Source organism: Ranitomeya imitator, chromosome 10, assembly GCF_032444005.1.
Source record: "Ranitomeya imitator isolate aRanImi1 chromosome 10, aRanImi1.pri, whole genome shotgun sequence".
NCBI classification, from domain to species: domain Eukaryota; kingdom Metazoa; phylum Chordata; class Amphibia; order Anura; family Dendrobatidae; genus Ranitomeya; species Ranitomeya imitator.
In genome coordinates this window covers 123,236,236-123,253,774 of record NC_091291.1, presented here as the reverse complement: position 1 = coordinate 123,253,774, position 17,539 = coordinate 123,236,236, and the positions used below count along the sequence as shown (strand labels likewise).

Genomic DNA, 17,539 nt, shown 5'->3' with positions numbered 1-17,539 from the left:
AACAGGACATAAGCTGGGACAACTGCCAGCATAAATATGAAAAAAGCTCACAAGGACCAATGCAGTCAAACGAAGTCCCATAAAAAATCAAACTTTATTAAATAACAGAATTGATAAAATGTCACACGTGAACAGACATCTGGAAAGCAGAGGGAAGATAAGTCACTATATGGCGGTACTAAAATAACCAAAGGACACGAGCACCCATCACTGTAGCCCTAGTCACATACTTGTATAGCAGCGGGACCCTTGGCCCTAAATATATACTATGAGGATCCATGACCCATTATAAAGCAGCAGTGGCCAAATACATGTCTATATCCAAATATACTAACACAAAGAACATGGCCAAGGAGCACACAGATATGAGTAGATTACCTGCCAGGTATCCCCCCTGAGGAAGGAGCGGAGAGCTCCGAAACGCGCGTCGGGGTGGACCCGGGACCTCTCACTGTGCCACTGGCAGGTAATCTACTCATATCTGGGTGCTCCTTGGCCATGTTCTTTGTGTTAGTATATTTGGATATAGACATGTATTTGGCCACTGCTGCTTTATAATGGGTCATGGATCCTCATAGTATATATTTAGGGCCAAGGGTCCCGCTGCTATACAAGTATGTGACTAGGGCTACAGTGATGGGTGCTCGTGTCCTTTGGTTATTTTAGTACCGCCATATAGTGCCTTATCTTCCCTCTGTTTTCCAGATGTCTGTTCACGTGTGACACTTTATCAATTCTGTTATTTAATAAAGTTTGATTTTTTTTATGGGACTTCGTTTGACTGCATTGGTCCTTGTGAGCTTTTTTCAATTGTATACGTGTGTATGTTGATGAGTGCAAGTCGTCCTTTAAATAACCCACCCTATTGAATGACTGTTCGCGTAAGGTGTATGGCTGCTGTCTAGTGCCCGACTATCCTCACAACATGATACACATGAATCAGCGTCCATTGCTGTGATCGCCAGTGCGGCGCCACGCGCCAGTAGTGCGCTTCCTAACCCACGTCTGGGTGCTTGGTGGTGTCTGCCAATACGGCACAGTTCGCACTTCGGTGCTCTAAAAACTATTTCTATTAGTTACCTAATACTCCCTGTTGCGGTGTTGTGCGCAAGTAGTCTGTACGGACTTCAACCCTGAGTCTAGGGATTGAGTTCGGTGACTCTTAGCTTGCGCTCTTTAGTGCTGTATTGTGGTCCTGTGATTTAACAGGGTTCGCTTCCACCGCCATATAGCGCTGCCATTTACTAGCAGCAGGTTTTCACCTGCACGGTGGACCCCGGACTGCGAACACACCTAATATTATTTCATCTTAAACTTGGTGCGTTCCGCCAGTCCTAACACATACAGGCTTTGGAATCGGAGGCTGACAATCTAATGTATGGGTTACTCCTGAAGTGAGGAAAAGGAAGCTTTGGGTAATTGGTATAAGCAAATCTTTCAATATTTGAGTTCACAATCTTCACTGAATTTTCCAAAGAATCTCGATTTGCAACATATTCATACTTCAAAAATGTGTATCACACTACTCTCTTTTCCGAGGTCTGGTTGGGACAGAATTGCACAGTAGGGCAATGCCACATGAAAAATAGTAGACAGGATTGAAAAATAGTGGTGAGGGTTAAAGTGATGTTAGTGCACACCTGGGGGAGGTGTAAGGACACAATACATACAGTATAAGAACCTTAGAATCCTCAGTTGAGGTCTCATGGTTGGATGAGAACTTCTTCCAGATAGTAATTCACTTTAGTGGAAAGATCACAGAACCTGGGCTGTGCTTACGGGAATGAAGAAGCTTCAATGGTAAACAAGTAAGGTTTTTATTCACACCAACTAGTTTCAGGACTAGACTGGCATCTTTTTCAAGGTGAAAAAACCGAACGACTATTCTCTTTTTGTCACACACAGCTTTTGTCTTCACAGCTTTACGATCACAAACTGTCTGCACAATTAATTCAGTGATTTATGGCTTTCTCTCCATTATGTCTATAATGAAGCTGTACGTTATTACAATCTCTCACTGTCCAGAATCACTAGAAAATAGCTGCTGCATTCCCTGCCTCGGCTTTTATGTGACTTATGGTAGTCCTTCCTGATTGGCTGTGCTATACCATGTTAGGTAGCAGCGGCAAGGCATTCTAGAGAAAACCACTCGAGGTCATGTGATTCCTTTCTGACTGATGCAGTCATCTGTAATTAGTTCAATGGCGGTGGCCATTTTAGGTGATTCGCATGAGGCGAATCACAAATTGTTTGAATTTGCTAAGTTCACCAAATATCTAAGAATTCGACACAAATTTGATTAGCACTAAATCGCTTTGGTCATCAATTCATTTGGTCAGTTTAATGATGTGTTTTTGTGTAGGTATACCATTACCAAAGTTTGGCAGCAGTTTTCTGCATTTCATAAAAGTACGTCTTGTCAGAGGTATGCCTGGAAATTTAAAGAGGTTGCCCACTATCTCATTAGCATAGGCCTTCAATATCTGATTGTTGGTAGCGCAACACCCGGCATCCCCACCATATCAGCTGTTACTGGCAGTGGCTGTAAGGTCTTGGATGCTAACTCAGAAAATACAGATCCCTTAATCATTTGAATAGAGGGGATCAGTAGTGCCCCTCAGTGCGACACCTATAGAAATGAAACTGAGCTGATGTATTCGGGCAGCATCCAAGAACCAGTAACAGCTGATCAGTGGACGTGCCGGGTGTAGCACTCCCACGGATTAGATGATGGCCTAAGCTAAGGATATCCTTCATTTCGACAGTGTCCCTCAATGCCAGCTTTGCACATTCTGATGTCATGAAATTAAAATATGCATCATGGTATAGCCACACTTTGGAGGTCTGGAAATCTCAGATCATAAAAAATATATAATTTTTAACAGCAATCTGGGCTCATTCAATTAGCATTGAATATATGTGATCCAAATCAAACTTCCTGGCCAAAATGAACAAAATCTGCCTAATATGAATTTTTGAAGATTTTCTCATCTGTAGTGAAAACCCTTTTTTTTTATAAATACTTTGCCTTTACAAAGAGAGTTGTGCAGTGCCAGAGCTGAATCAGTTAACCCACTTTGCTTTTGCCTTAAGGACTTATTGCAAGGTATCTCCTCAAATGTCAAACACACAAAGATTAGCCACTTCTATTTTTAACTGAAACCTTTTGGTCTTTGAGTTCAAGTTATTGATCTAAAATATATACCGTATATACTCGAGTATAAGCCGAGATTTTCAGCCCATTTTTTTGGGCTGAAAGTCCCCCTCTCGGCTTATACTCGAGTCATATACCCGGGTGTCAGCAGGGGAGGGAGAGCGGGGGCCGTGTAGTCATACTTACCTGCTGCGGCGCGGTCCCTGCAGTCCCTGGCTTCTCCGGCGCTGCAGATTCTTCCTGTACTGAGCGGTCACATGGCACCGCTCATTACAGAAATGAATAGGCGGCTCCACCCCCATAGGGGAGGAGCCGCATATTCATTGCTGTAAATGATCGGTGCCATGTGACCGCTCAATTACAGGAAGAAGCCGCAGCGCCGGGGAAGCCAGGGACTGCAGGGACCGCGCCGCAGCAGGTAAGGGGAGCGCAGCGCTATAATTACCTGCTCCTCGCTCCGGCTCCGTCTGCAGCGTCCTCTAGCAGTGACGCTCAGGTTAGAGGGCGCTGTGACGTAGTCAGTGCACGCCCTCTGCTGAGCGTCAGTGCTGGAGACGGAGCCGCAGAGGAGCAGGTAATTATTGAAAGCGCCGGCGTCCTGAGAAGAGAGGTGAGTATGTGATTTTTTTTTTTTTTTTATGGCAGCACCAGCAGCATTCTAAGGAGCACCTATGGGGCCATAATGAAAGGTGCAGAGCATATATGGGGCAGCATTATAAGGAGCACCTATGGGGCCATAAAGGTGCAGAGCATATATGGGGCACAGCATTATAAGGGGCATCTATGGGGCCATAAAGGTGCAGAGCATATATGGCACAGCATTATAAGGAGCATCTATGGGGCCATAAAGGTGCAGAGCATATATGGCACAGCATTATAAGGAGCACCTATGGGGCCATAATCAAAGGTGCAGAGCATATATGGCACAGCATTATAAGGGGCATCTATGGGGCCATAATCAAAGGTGCAGAGCATATATGGGGCACAGCATTATAAGGAGCACCTATGGGGCCATAATCAAAGGTGCAGAGCATATATGGCACAGCATTATAAGGAGCATCTATGGGGCCATAATCAACGGTGCAGAGCATTCTATATAGCACAGTTGTATATGGAGCATCTATGGGGCAATAATGAACGGTATGGAGCATCTATTTTTATTTTTGAAATTCACCGGTAAATGCTGCATTTTCTACCCTAGGCTTATACTCGAGTCAATAAGTTTTCCCAGTTTTTTGTGGCAAAATTAGGGGGGTCGGCTTATACTCGGGTCGGCTTATACTCGAGTATATACGGTATATGAAAATGTAAAAAAAATAAGGTTTGGCTCTTTTCCATCTTTTATCTGTGTTTCGTTAGTTTTCAGGTTTGTAACTTTATTACAGCCATGCTTTCTAAACTTACGAAAGGAGGCAAGAGGCTCCAAAAGATTGAAAATAACCAAAACATCAAGACCGGTAATGTTCATGTCGGTTTTGATGAGGGGTAAGGGCATCTGCAAAAAATTTGATCTACTGCAAAAAATTTTTGGATGGTGCTCAGAAGTAAGACGTTGTCTTCATATACTCAAAAGATACTTTGGATAGGATATTCAGGATGCTGACAGTTCCGCTCTCCTCCAGAATCAGGCAAGGGAATCACAGAGTTCAGAAGAGTTGCATACTTTATTCAGGGCTATAAAACTATGCGTTTTGTGGACGTCCTGTCAATTATTGGCAATGTACCTGAAGAAGAGGACAGGACATCCACAAAACGAGTGGTTTTATAGCCCTGAATAAAGTATGCAACTCTTCTGAACTCTGTGATTCCCTTGCATGATTTTGGAGGAGCGCGGAATTGTCAGCATCTTGAATATACTATCCAGAATTTCTTGAAGATCCTTCGCGGGTCCGGTGCCATCTGCAGCCCTCCTATCATTCTTACTATATGTGTGGTGCATACTCACAACGTGTAAAGGTGAGAATTTTACCTTACAGTAAACTAATTGTTATTTTGGTAACTGCACTATTACGCCCCTCTCTTTACCGGTTTAAAAGATACTTTAGCACTCAAACATGCAATTCAAGAATATTTTTATTCAATGACCCATGAGAAAAAGGATACATTCAAACAGCCAACGTTTCGGCCATGTCAGGCCTTTTTCAAAGGATATCTGTATAACGTTAACAAAAATAAACATTGGTCATAAAAAAAACATGATGTCAAACAAAGTAACATAATGAGATATAATCAATATTATATGAAATACATTGGATATACATCTAGTATCTTCATAACAAGAAATCATAGCCATGAAGAATAAAAGAACAAGGTTCAAAATGAGATCCATATGGTAAACGTGAATTGATGAAGGGGCATTCTGGAGTCAGAGGAGGCTGATTCATTAACAGGCAGTCAAGAGTCAAGGACTGGAATAAGATTTGTGCTGTAAGCCCCATCTCCAAACGCCCCGTCCTACTTCAGCTCTACCCAATTTGGTGAAGATAGCCAAAATTGACATAAAAACTCTGCATTGCATGAAAACTTTCAAAGTGATTAATTCCAGAATTCTAATATAATCACTTTGATGAATCAGTCTACTGACCACATTTTAGCTTTTGTTCACTTCAACCCAACAGGGGCATTCACGGTCGTAATTTGAAGCTCATGGGCCCCAATTCAAAAGCTCCAACAGTGCCCCCAATTACTGCAAGTATTTAATTTAATTTGGTCTTAATTGGGACTTTTGGGGACCCTTGGGCCCAGGTGCAATTGCAACCCTTGGACTTATTGTAGTGCCTGCTCATCACAGAAAATACAGAAAGGTCAGCAGTGTACCAAAAATGGGAAGACCAGTAACTGCCATGAAAACCTTGGGCTTAAAGGGAACCTGTCACCTGAATTTGGCGGGATCGGTTTTGGGTCATATGGGCGGAGTTTTTGGGTGTTCGATTCACCCTTTCCTTACCGGCTGGCTGCATGCTGGCCGAAATATTGGATTGAAGTTCATTCTCTGTCCTCCGTAGTACACGCCTGCGCAAGGCAAGATTGTATAAACCAAAAGGGATTTGATGGATTTTTACAGTGAATTATTAGTTTAGGAGACAGGAGGTGATGAAAAGAAATGGTTCTTAAGTGGAAAAGGAAGCACATTTCTCCGATAAGATATATTGCAAGGTTTCTTATAAACGCTTGAACTATTAATTTTTGAAAAGTTTGTTGAAACAAAAGTGACCAAATAAGAACTTTACTGCTTTTAGTTTTGGACATTGGATGTTCCAAATTCAAGCAAAGCGTTGCAATTAGTAACGAGTCACAGTGGGATGTTTCTACCAAGACAATCTCCCATAATCACAATCTATAAGGCTACGTTCACATTAGCGTTGTGCGACGCAGCGTCGGGCGCAGCAGCCGCGACGCATGCGTCATGCGCCCCTATATTTAACATGGGGGGCGCATGGACATGCGTTGTCTCGTGTTTTGTGATGCAGGCTTCATTTTGGCACAACTGTCAGGGCGCAGAGTTGCATGATGCAGTTTTTTCTGCGCCAAAAATCATGCAAAAAATGAACACATGCGTCACAAAACACTGCGTTGTGTATGCGTTTTGCATGCGTTGTGCGTTGCATCGCCGACGCTGCGCCGCACAACGCAAATGTGAACGTAGCCTAACACAATAAATATGAGTGAAAAGTCAAAGTTCCATTATGTGAAATAAACGTGCACTGGTAACAATAACATTAATTCACTAAAGTCTGTTAATTGAAACCATTTGTAAAGAGAATAATGTTGAATACAGTAGGGACTGGCGTCTTATCATCAAGTCAGTCTATCACACTTCCTCACTCCTTGCAATATTGGTCGGTACATTAAACTTTTATTAGTTAATTCAGTTACTGACATAAAAATCTCATAATATCGCATCCAATTGCCTACAAATCCCTATAATCCAACATCAAACAAAAGCAAAATGTCCTCGACTAAGCCGATGTCACGGAACTGTGCAGGATCGGAGAAGAGGGGGAAGCAGCGGGATAAGCGATGGCGGCATGCGGCAGTAGACAAGGTTGGGTAAAGAAGAGAAAGGAGCTGTCTAATCGGATTATTGGGTTCTAGATTTCTTATACGATGACTTAGTGGATCTGTGATATCATGCAGTTATAAAAAATGAGAAAAATAATATAGAAAACGTCAATTTCCATCACTTTTTCATTTCTATCCCAAAGTAGCTCTGACAATTAGCAAGAGGAATTGTATAGCGACACAATACGAAAGGATTTTTTAAAGTAGTAATACATTTGGCATCATCATAATTGCATTGACCAGCAGCAACTAAGCCAACGCCACAAAATTTAAAGGTCCAAAAAAGGTCTATAAAAAAAAGAAGCAATTGTTTTTCTTCTATAAAGCTCAAAATAAGTTAAAGGAGTTGTCCTGGATGTAAACATTTATGCCTACACTTAGGATAGGCAATCAATAGTGATGAGCGAACATGCTCGGATAAGGTTTCTTGCTCTTGCACACAATTCTTGTCCTGTATTATACAAACATCCCAGAGATTTTAAGGGGCAGACTGTAATACTTGGAGTTTGCCCACTAATTTTCAGCATTTTTATTGGCGGCTTCGCCTGGGAAAGTTTGGCGGCTGTGCCAGTGTCGAAATAATAACGCCATTGTCATGCTGCTGCAGTGCAGTATAGCACAACCTCCACCAGGGGGAGCTTGAGAGGGAAGTAAGACAGCACACACAGAGCAGCAGCACAGACGCCACCAAGTGGCAAGAGAGTGGTCAGACAAGATTGGGGCAAAAAGCATTAGAAGCAGAAGTACCAATAGTAGCAGCAGTATACGTGGTCAGGAACAAGCCAGGGGGTTCAGGAATGGTCAGAAACAGATAAGACAAAGACAAAAGGCAGAAGCGAGTCAGAATACGAGCCAAGTCAAAAACCCTAGAATCAAGCCAACAAACAGGCAAACACAGGGAAAAGGGCAGACAAAGGGAGTAAACAGACACGGGGCAAGTCAGGAATAACAGCAGGACAGATCAAGAGCTACCAGAGTCAGGTTCACACGCCGAAGCCAGAACTATAGCTGACACCGCCAGCAGGATGCATCGGAGCTAAATAGCAAACCAGAACCCAGAATGAGGCAGAGCAAAGTTAACCCTTGACATGATCTGCCCGGAAAAAGGGCGCACGTGCGGCTACGGGTACTAGAGGCACACTCTCCACACCTGTACCAAGGTAATTATGGATATGGATTATGGATATGTTTGCCTAATAATATGTGGCTTCTTGGTCAATCAATATACTGAGTGTGGCTAGTGTGCTTACACCTGGGACATATAATATAGAGTGTACCATATAGAAAGCATCTATCCTAAGACATATAGTCCTGGCTAATTATAGTTTCATATGCAATGCTCTTATATGGGAATGAGTATACAGGTGACTGACTCTTATTATTATTAATTGTCTCCCAAGGTCAATTGAGAAATGTAGAAATAGATATATTACCCGTGATTGTGCGTGTTTATGGGTGATTGTGATGTATGGATTGCTCTGTCTCTCTTTTATGTACACCTTGGTTATATGTTTTTAATGATGTTGTTCAATAAAAATTGTGGTTTTATTATCTAATTATGGCCTTCTGATCTAACATTTATGCTCAAGTATGATGTAAAGATGATGTTTTTAATTGTGTGATTCACTTGGTTTTAATGTGTTGTATTTTTTTGTTAAGTGGGAGGAGAGTGGGGAGGGAGGAGAACACCTTTGCCGGTGTATTTCTTCCTTCATCACATCCTTGCACATACTGACCCATAGAAGCGCAAGCACAGCGCGAAACGGCCGTCGTCTGTTTCTGCTCACAACAGCTCCGTTCCTCACTCTCCCGGCCATGAATTTTTTGTGAAGATGTAATAAAAGTTGGGAATTTCAGATCAGTGAGTGCCTTCTTTCCTTCTTCATGAATACAAGTGGATTGCTATGCTTTTTCCTGAAGAGCACCCATGATCTTGAAGTACGGCTGGTAATAATAAGACTATTGTAAAACACTGGTTATAATAATTCCGATAATCTCAGCATTTCAGTCAGTGACGCCTATTTTTGTCTCTTTGAGTTTTGATAACCTGATATATATATATACTATATATATATATTACTGTTTTTCAGTATATATTTTAAATACTTAAACACTTCAGGCTTTGTGTCTTGATGAATGTGGATCATTTCATTGCCAGAGTGCATTTGCTATATAATACTGTAGGTAAATTTAATTTTATTTTTTTTTTAAATCGCTATAAGATGCAAATTTACAGATCAATGAAATGTAATATAATTTATTATAAGATAGACTCAGAAACCGTAGATAGGTATATACCTTTGGGCTAATATGCACTCCCCAGGAACGATATTGGAAAAAAACACATAATTACAGCAACAAATGTGCTAAAAGTTTTTATATATAAAATGAACCACCTGACTCACTGTTAGGGCTAGCGGAACGCACCAAATAATTATAAGGATGGTATAAGGTGCGTTCGCAGCCCGGGGTCCACCGTGCAGAGATGGAACCTGCTGCTGAGTAATGACGGACTATATAGCGGTACAATGTAGATACACACAGGGTTAGCTTCACCCGGTATGCAGGAAGTGAACCCTGTTGTATCACAGGGCCGCGGTACCGCACAAAGAGCGCAAGCAAAGAGTCACAGAACTCTGTCCCAAGACTCAGGGAAAGAGTTCCTCTAGACCTCTTGCACTCGACACCACTATTGGGGTGTCAGAGATAAATAGAACTAATAATTTACTGCTCAAGAGTGCGTGCAGTGCCGCTCTGGTGGACGCCACTAACCACACAGACTTGGGCCAGGAAAGCGCCGCACTGGCGGTCACTGCTATCAGACGCTGTATCGTGTGCTAGCTGTGCAGGATAGCACTGTCAGGCACTAGGTAGTTTCCACCATTCGCGAACAGTCAACAACACTAGGGATGGGAATGATTCGGAGCTTTCATCCATCGACAGGCATACATCCACACACACATTCATAAGTTTATACTAGCGAATGGCCATGCGGCCATGTGAACCTTTAATAGCAGAAGCTCACCAGGACCTTCCTAGTGGTCCAATAGGAGCTGCTACAGGACCTGAGCATGTGACCCCCAACCTCCAATGAGAGGTTATCCCTTGGGCATGCTCAGAAGAAAAGCAGGACTTAGTCTCAGGGATGCCTGCTCGCCGCTGATCAGTAGTGGTTACAATGGCTGAGCCTGGAAGAACAGCAGTAACCACTCGCACAGTGTCAGCTTGAGCCAGACGCTGGGACCGACGTCTCTGCTGAGCAGGCTCCACTGCGGCTGGAGAAGAATGGGAGACCTCAGCAGAGATGGTTCGAGATTCCCCCTGTGCAGTGGTGGGAACTCGACACCTAACACTCACTCGGGCCAAATGATAGGGATGCCCAATATAAAACTCGGTATGAGAAAGAATTCAACTGCTCTAGAGTGAAAAACAATAATAAATACACTATAAATATGTAACTTGGAATTAATAATGTAAGATGACCCACATTCGGCAGGTGCATGAAAGGTGTTTGAGAACAAATGTGGAGCGATCTGGCAGTCCCCGCCAGTTGCGTACCGGACCACGTTTTTCTCCCAAAGACCTTTCCTACACCTGCTGAATGTGGGTCATCTTACATAATTAATTCCAAGTGACTGAATACCCAGAACTCTGCTGGACTGTATTGCGGTGAGTGGGATAATTACCAATGGTTATTGTATCTCATTTGTGTTCTTTATGTATGGATATTTTCACCCAGGATTTGGTACACATTCGGCATTGTAAGGGTGGATTATATCAGGCTGACTCCCAATTTCTTTCTGTCCACTCACGTCATGTTTTTATAACCACTTGCAGCCCGATTTGAGATCCACTCCCGGGCTTACAACATATTGTACATTGTATATACATTCTCACTATTTTCTTTGCTGTGATTTCTATTGTCCTTTACTCTACGGCATTTGCATTCTTTTTCATACTGAGTTTTATCTCGGGCATCCCTACCATCTGGCCCAAGTGTGTTGGCTGGTTCATTTTATATATGAAGACTTATCATTTTTTCGCACATTTGTTGCGGTCCTTATGTGTGTTTTCCAATATCGTTCCTGGGGAGCGCATATTAGTGGATTCTGAGTGTATCTTTTTTAGCGAGCACACGGTTGACAGGGTATGCATACACCTTTTTTCAGCTTTGCATTTTCTCCCATTGTTTCTTCTCTTCTGTACATTACTAGCACAGGGTTCTCTTATTAGTGTCTGGAATTTATTAAGGGGTAACATTTCTCCTTATGGAGAGTGACATATCTGGCATGCCAAGGTGAGGAGACTTACTCCCCGTGCAATGCTCCTCTGGGTAATTTAATGTGCAAATTGCCTCTTCAGAGAGGAAGAGGACTAGAACTCTATCCTACATCTTGTTAACACTAGGACTACTGGACTCGTGAACCCTGACTAGAACTAATGCAAGTAAGTAGTCAAAATGACTATACCAGTAGTCCTAGTGTTAAAGGGTCAATAATGACTTGTAGGATCGCTGCTTCCAACAGGTGGCGCTTTAGAGTTCAAGTCCACTTCCTCACTGATGAGACAATTTGCATTTGGAATTTATTATAAATTAAAGATCCATCAGTCTTGATGACTTGAGATGAGCAAAACTTTTGAAAAATTTAATTCATGAGTTCCGCTGAATTTTTCCAGAAAATTCAATTTGTGGCAAGTTCTACACTGCTCTCTAAGAGCATGTAGCACTCAGCTCTCCTAGGACTGTATCCTGCCCATAAATTGGACATTGTATTTTCAGTTTCTTCTCTCTCCTTCAAAATAAGGTTTCTTTATAGCAATAATAACTATAAAGCGTACTCACTGGTGTCATTCCCATCCTGCATGAAAAATTTTGAGCATTCTCCTATTTCGTGTTTTCTCAATGTAGACCTCTCGAGGACATTTTTATATTCCAGCACCCTATGTGCTAAAACATTTATCAATTTAGCGGTTTCATTAGTAAGAAAATCTTCTACAATGTATTTCAAGCCTCCTTTGACCTGATGGCATCCCCAGCACTTCTTATTAGCAGGTCCTCGCTTACGTCATGCACAACCATGACGTCCCTCTGGACCCACTATTTAGAAGAAGATCCAGGGATTCCGGCAGATAGGAGGCGGTTCGAAGGCCTCTGGTCTGGCAGTGACGGAATACCAATGAGGGTCAGGGAAGCTTTTTTTTTCTCTACTCTAGTATTTGTGAATAGGTTTTGCTTTTTATGTATTTTTTTATGAATAATTGTCTAACATCATGCAATATTTTCCTTGACGAATTTAAACATTATCGTCCAGATATTTGTAACATAATTATTTAACATAGTTAATTTATAAGGAAAGGCAAGTAAGGCTGGTTTCACATTTGCGGATGGGCTGCGTACGTCCTCCATGAAGCTCCGCCCATCTCCGCACCTTCTCCGGTCAGCTCCGCCTACGTCGATATGTGGCATGCGTACCCTATATTTACCATTAGGTACGCAGGCCATGCCGATGTATGCGGATACCTCCGCATGTGTTGTTTTGACGATGCGGCGACCTACACCGAACGCATTTTGGTGCGGTTGCCACACCGTCGAAACGACGCATTTGGAGGCATCCACATACATCGGCTTTGCCTGCGTACCTAATAGTAAAGATAGGGTACATATGCCGACATAGACAGAGTTGACCAGAGGAGGTACGGTGGTGGGTAGAACTTCACGGAGGATATACGCAGCCCTCCACAGCACCTCCATCCGCAAATGTGAAACCAGACTAAAAAAAGTGATTCAATGACACAATCCTAACTACATTTTTTCTCTATATTTCCTAGCTGCTGTATTGTTTCCAGGATCAAAGCTGGAGTTTACTATTGGAGATGAGACAAACTCCACAAATAAAGGACTTGTGTAAGATTTCAACACCCATAAAATAACCTTACCTCCAGGTAAACCACCCAGGGCATCACCAATGTTGCCACCAGCAGATCCGCTACCGCCAGGCTGACAATTAGGTAATTGGTGGTGGTTTGTAGAGCCTTTTCCCTCGATACTGCCATGCAAACCAAGACATTGCCAAAGACAATGACGAATATGAGGAGCGTAAGCAGCATGGCATAGTAGTTGTAGTGCGTCTTCTGATCAATGTCTGTGACGTTCGTGCCATTATTGTATTCATCATTGTACGTGGACAGATTCCTTAGATCCATGAAGGTGAGAAGCTCCCTCTTCAAATTAGCCCTGCAAAACAGAAGACGAGAGGTTAAGATATATGAGATTTTTCACACTTTCCACATAGTATTCCAGATATTAATAACACACTCTATACATATTAAACTCTTTTAGACAATGATTAATAGATTCTAACACTCGTACTGTATGTATAATAAAAATTAAATAACAGGATTATGATCTGCCAACATTGCCTCCACTATGCTCACCACCAGCAGAATCTCCAATGCTCTGTATCACTGGTCATCATCACTAATCCAGCTCTGCTTCACCAGTCATCACTAATCCAGCTCTGCTTCACCAGTCATCACTAATCCAGCTCTGCTTCACCAGTCATCACTAATCCAGCTCTGCTTCACCAGTCATCACTAATCCAGCTCTGCTTCACCAGTACTCAGTAATCCAACTCTGCTTCACCACTCATCACTAATCCAGCTCTGCTTCACCAGTCATCACTAATCCAGCTCTACTTCACCAGTAATCAGTAATCCAGCTCTACTTCACCAGTACTCAGTAATCCAACTCTGCTTCACCAGTCATCACTAATCCAGCTCTGCTTCACCAGTCATCACTAATCCAGCTCTGCTTCACCAGTACTCAGTAATCCAACTCTGCTTCACCAGTACTCAGTAATCCATCTCTGCTTCACCAGTAATCAGTAATCCAACTCTGCTTCACCAGTTATCACTAATCCAGCTCTGCTTCACCGGTACTCAGTAATCCAACTCTGCTTCACCAGTTATCACTAATCCAACTCTGCTTCACCAGTACTCACCAAAGATATATGACAAAAAAACATGGTAATATAATAATCATTCATAAATTAGTCACCATGTAAATAACGGATTATTATAGCCTATCATCAACTACTACATAGACGCTTGAAAAACGATGATCCAAAGGCAATGATTTCATATAAAAGCCAAAATTTTATTAATACATAAATTGATTTAAAAGACACATTCTGCCAATCATTGGGGAAACAGAACAACCGACAAACATCACACCAACACCAATGTCCACGCATAGTGCTCCAGCATACTTAAATTATGGATAACAATATCCAGCGATAGTACATATAGACAGAATACCGGCCGATAAAAAAGGAGTTCGAAACGCGCGTCGGGGCAGACGCATGGTGTCCAGCAGTGGGGACCCCTTTTCCATACGGTAATTACCATGTTCCCTTCTATTATTTAGGCCTATGATAGGTTTGATAGGGGTGGTGCTAGGGGGTATGCATATTGGCTCAATTAGTGGCACATTGAGGCAGGTATCGGCCGGTATTCTGTCTATATGTACTATCGCTGGATATTGTTATCCATAATTTAAGTATGCTGGAGCACTATGCGTGGACATTGGTGTTGGTGTGATGTTTGTCGGTTGTTCTGTTTCCCCAATGATTGGCAGAATGTGTCTTTTAAATCAATTTATGTATTAATAAAATTTTGGCTTTTATATGAAATCATTGCCTTTGGATCATCGTTTTTCAAGCGTCTTCACCAGTACTCAGTAATCCAGCTCTGCTTCACCAGTACTCAGTAATCCAACTCTGCTTCACCAGCACTCAATAATCCAACTCTGCTTCACCAATTATCACTAATCCAGCTCTGCTTCACCAGTAATCAGTAATCCATCTCTGCTTCACCAGCCATCACTAATCCATCTCTGCTTCACCAGCCATCACTAATCCAGCTCTGCTTCACCAGTACTCAGCAATCCAACTCTGCTTCACCAGTATTCAGTAATCCAACTCTGCTTCACCAGTACTCAGTAATCCAACTCTGCTTCACCAGTACTCAGTAATCCAACTCTGCTTCACCAGTTATCACTAATCCAGTTCTGCTTCACCAGTAATCAGTAATCCAACTCTGCTTCACCAGTACTCAGTAATCCAACTCTGCTTCACCAGTCATCACTAATCCAGCTCTCCTTCACCAGTACTCAGTAATCCAACTCTGCTTCACCAGTACTCAGTAATCCAACTCTGCTTCACCAGTACTCAGTAATCCAACTCTGCTTCACCAGTACTCAGTAATCCAACTCTGCTTCACCAGTTATCACTAATCCAGCTCTGCTTCACCAGTAATCAGTAATCCATATCTGCTTCACCAGCCATCACTAATCCATCTCTGCTTCACCAGCCATCACTAATCCAGCTCTGCTTCACCAGTACTCAGAAATCCAACTCTGCTTCACCAGTAATCAGTAATCCAACTCTGCTTCACCAGTATTCAGTAATCCAACTCTGCTTCACCAGTACTCAGTAATCCAACTCTGCTTCACCAGTACTCAGTAATCCAACTCTGCTTCACCAGTTATCACTAATCCAGCTCTGCTTCACCAGTAATCAGTAATCCAACTCTGCTTCACCAGTACTCAGTAATCCAACTCTGCTTCACCAGTTATCACTAATCCAGCTCTGCTTCACCAGTACTCAGTAATCCAACTCTGCTTCACCAGTTATCACTAATCCAGCTTTGCTTCACCAGTAATCAGTAATCCAGCTCTGCTTCACCAGTAGTCAGTAATCCAACTCTGCTTCACCAGTAATCAGTAATCCAGCTCTGCTTCACCAGTACTCAGTAATCCAACTCTGCTTCACCAGTTATCACTAATCCAGCTCTGCTTCACCAGTACTCAGTAATCCAACTCTGCTTCACCAGTAATCAGTAATCCAACTCTGCTTCACCAGTACTCAGTAATCCAACTCTGCTTCACCAGTCATCACTAATCCAGCTCTGCTTCACCAGTTATCACTAATCCAGCTCTGCTTCACCAGTACTCAGTAATCCAGCTCTGCTTCATCAGTAATCCAGCTCTGCTTCCCCAGTAATCAGTAATCCAGCTCTGCTTCATCAGTTATCACTAATCCAGCTCTGCTTCACCAGTACTCAGTAATCCAGCTCTGCTTCATCAGTAATCACTAATCCAGCTCTGCTTCACTAGTACTCAGTAATCCAGCTCTGCTTCACCAGTCATCACTAGGGTTGAGCGAAACGGGTCGAACATTTTCAAAAGTCGCCGACTTTTGGCTAAGTCGGGGTTTCATGAAACCCGATCCGACCCCTGTGCGGGGTCGGCCATGCGGTACGCGACTTTCGCGCCAAAGTCGCGTTTCAATGACGCGAAAAGCGCCATTTCTCAGCCAATGAAGGTAAACGCAGAGTGTGGGCAGCGTGATGACATAGGTCCTGGTCCCCACCATCTTAGAGAAGGGCATTGCAGTGATTGGCTTGCTGTCTGCGACGTCACAGGGGCTATAAAGAGGCGTTCCCGCCGACCGCCATCTTACTGCTGCTGATCTGAGCTTAGGGAGAGGTTGCTGCCGCTTTGTCAGAAGCAGGGATAGCGTTAGGCAGGGTCCATTAACCACAAAACCGCTTGTGCTGCAGCGATTTGCACTGTCCAACACCACCCTCGGTGTGCAGGGACAGTGGAAGTTTTTTTTTTTTTTTTTTTCCCCTCAGCGCTGTAGCTCATTGGGCTGCCCTAGAAGGCTCCCTGATAGCTGCATTGCTGTGTGTACGCCGCTGTGCAAACCAACTGCTTTTTTCAAAGCACAAATCCTCTTGTTCCTTCCTTTCTGCACAGCTATCTTTTTTGTTTGTCCACACTTTTTATTTCATTTGTGCATCAGTCCACTCCTTATTGCTGCCTGCCATACCTGGCTGAGATTACTGCAGGCAGGGAGATAGTAGCTGCCTGCCATACCTGGCTGAGATTACTGCAGGCAGGGAGATAGTAATTGTAGGACATTCCCTGTTTTTTTTTTTTTTTTTTTTTTGGTGGGAGATTAAGATTGGCAATTTGGCATTTCTGCTAGAGTGCCATCCCTGTGTGTGCCATCTCTCTCACATAGTGGGCCATAGAAAGCCTTTTCATTTTTCTGTATTTTTTTTTGTGGGGTGTATAAATTCTCCCTGATAAAAATACAGTGGGAGATTAATATTGGCCTTTGGGCTTGTGTGCCAGTCCTGAGTGTGCCATCTCTCTCACAAATAGTGGGCCATAGAAAGCCTATTTTATTTTTTTTGGGGTTTTATAAATTCTCCCTGAAAAAAAGGGAGATTAATATTGGCCTCTGGGCTTGTGTG

The 17,539-nt window shown here is 42.9% G+C and overlaps 1 protein-coding gene across 1 annotated transcript in view; it reads right to left on the bottom strand.

Annotated features, from left to right (window-relative positions):
- The window catches only part of DRD2 (dopamine receptor D2), a 376,262-nt gene that overhangs the window by 102,763 nt on the left and 255,960 nt on the right, over positions 1 to 17,539 (bottom strand). Inside the window, exon 2 of the mRNA XM_069742861.1 lies at positions 13,154 to 13,451. Coding sequence (XP_069598962.1) covers positions 13,154 to 13,420 — 267 coding nt within the window. The 5' untranslated portion in view covers positions 13,421 to 13,451. The remainder of the gene's footprint in view (positions 1 to 13,153; positions 13,452 to 17,539) is intronic.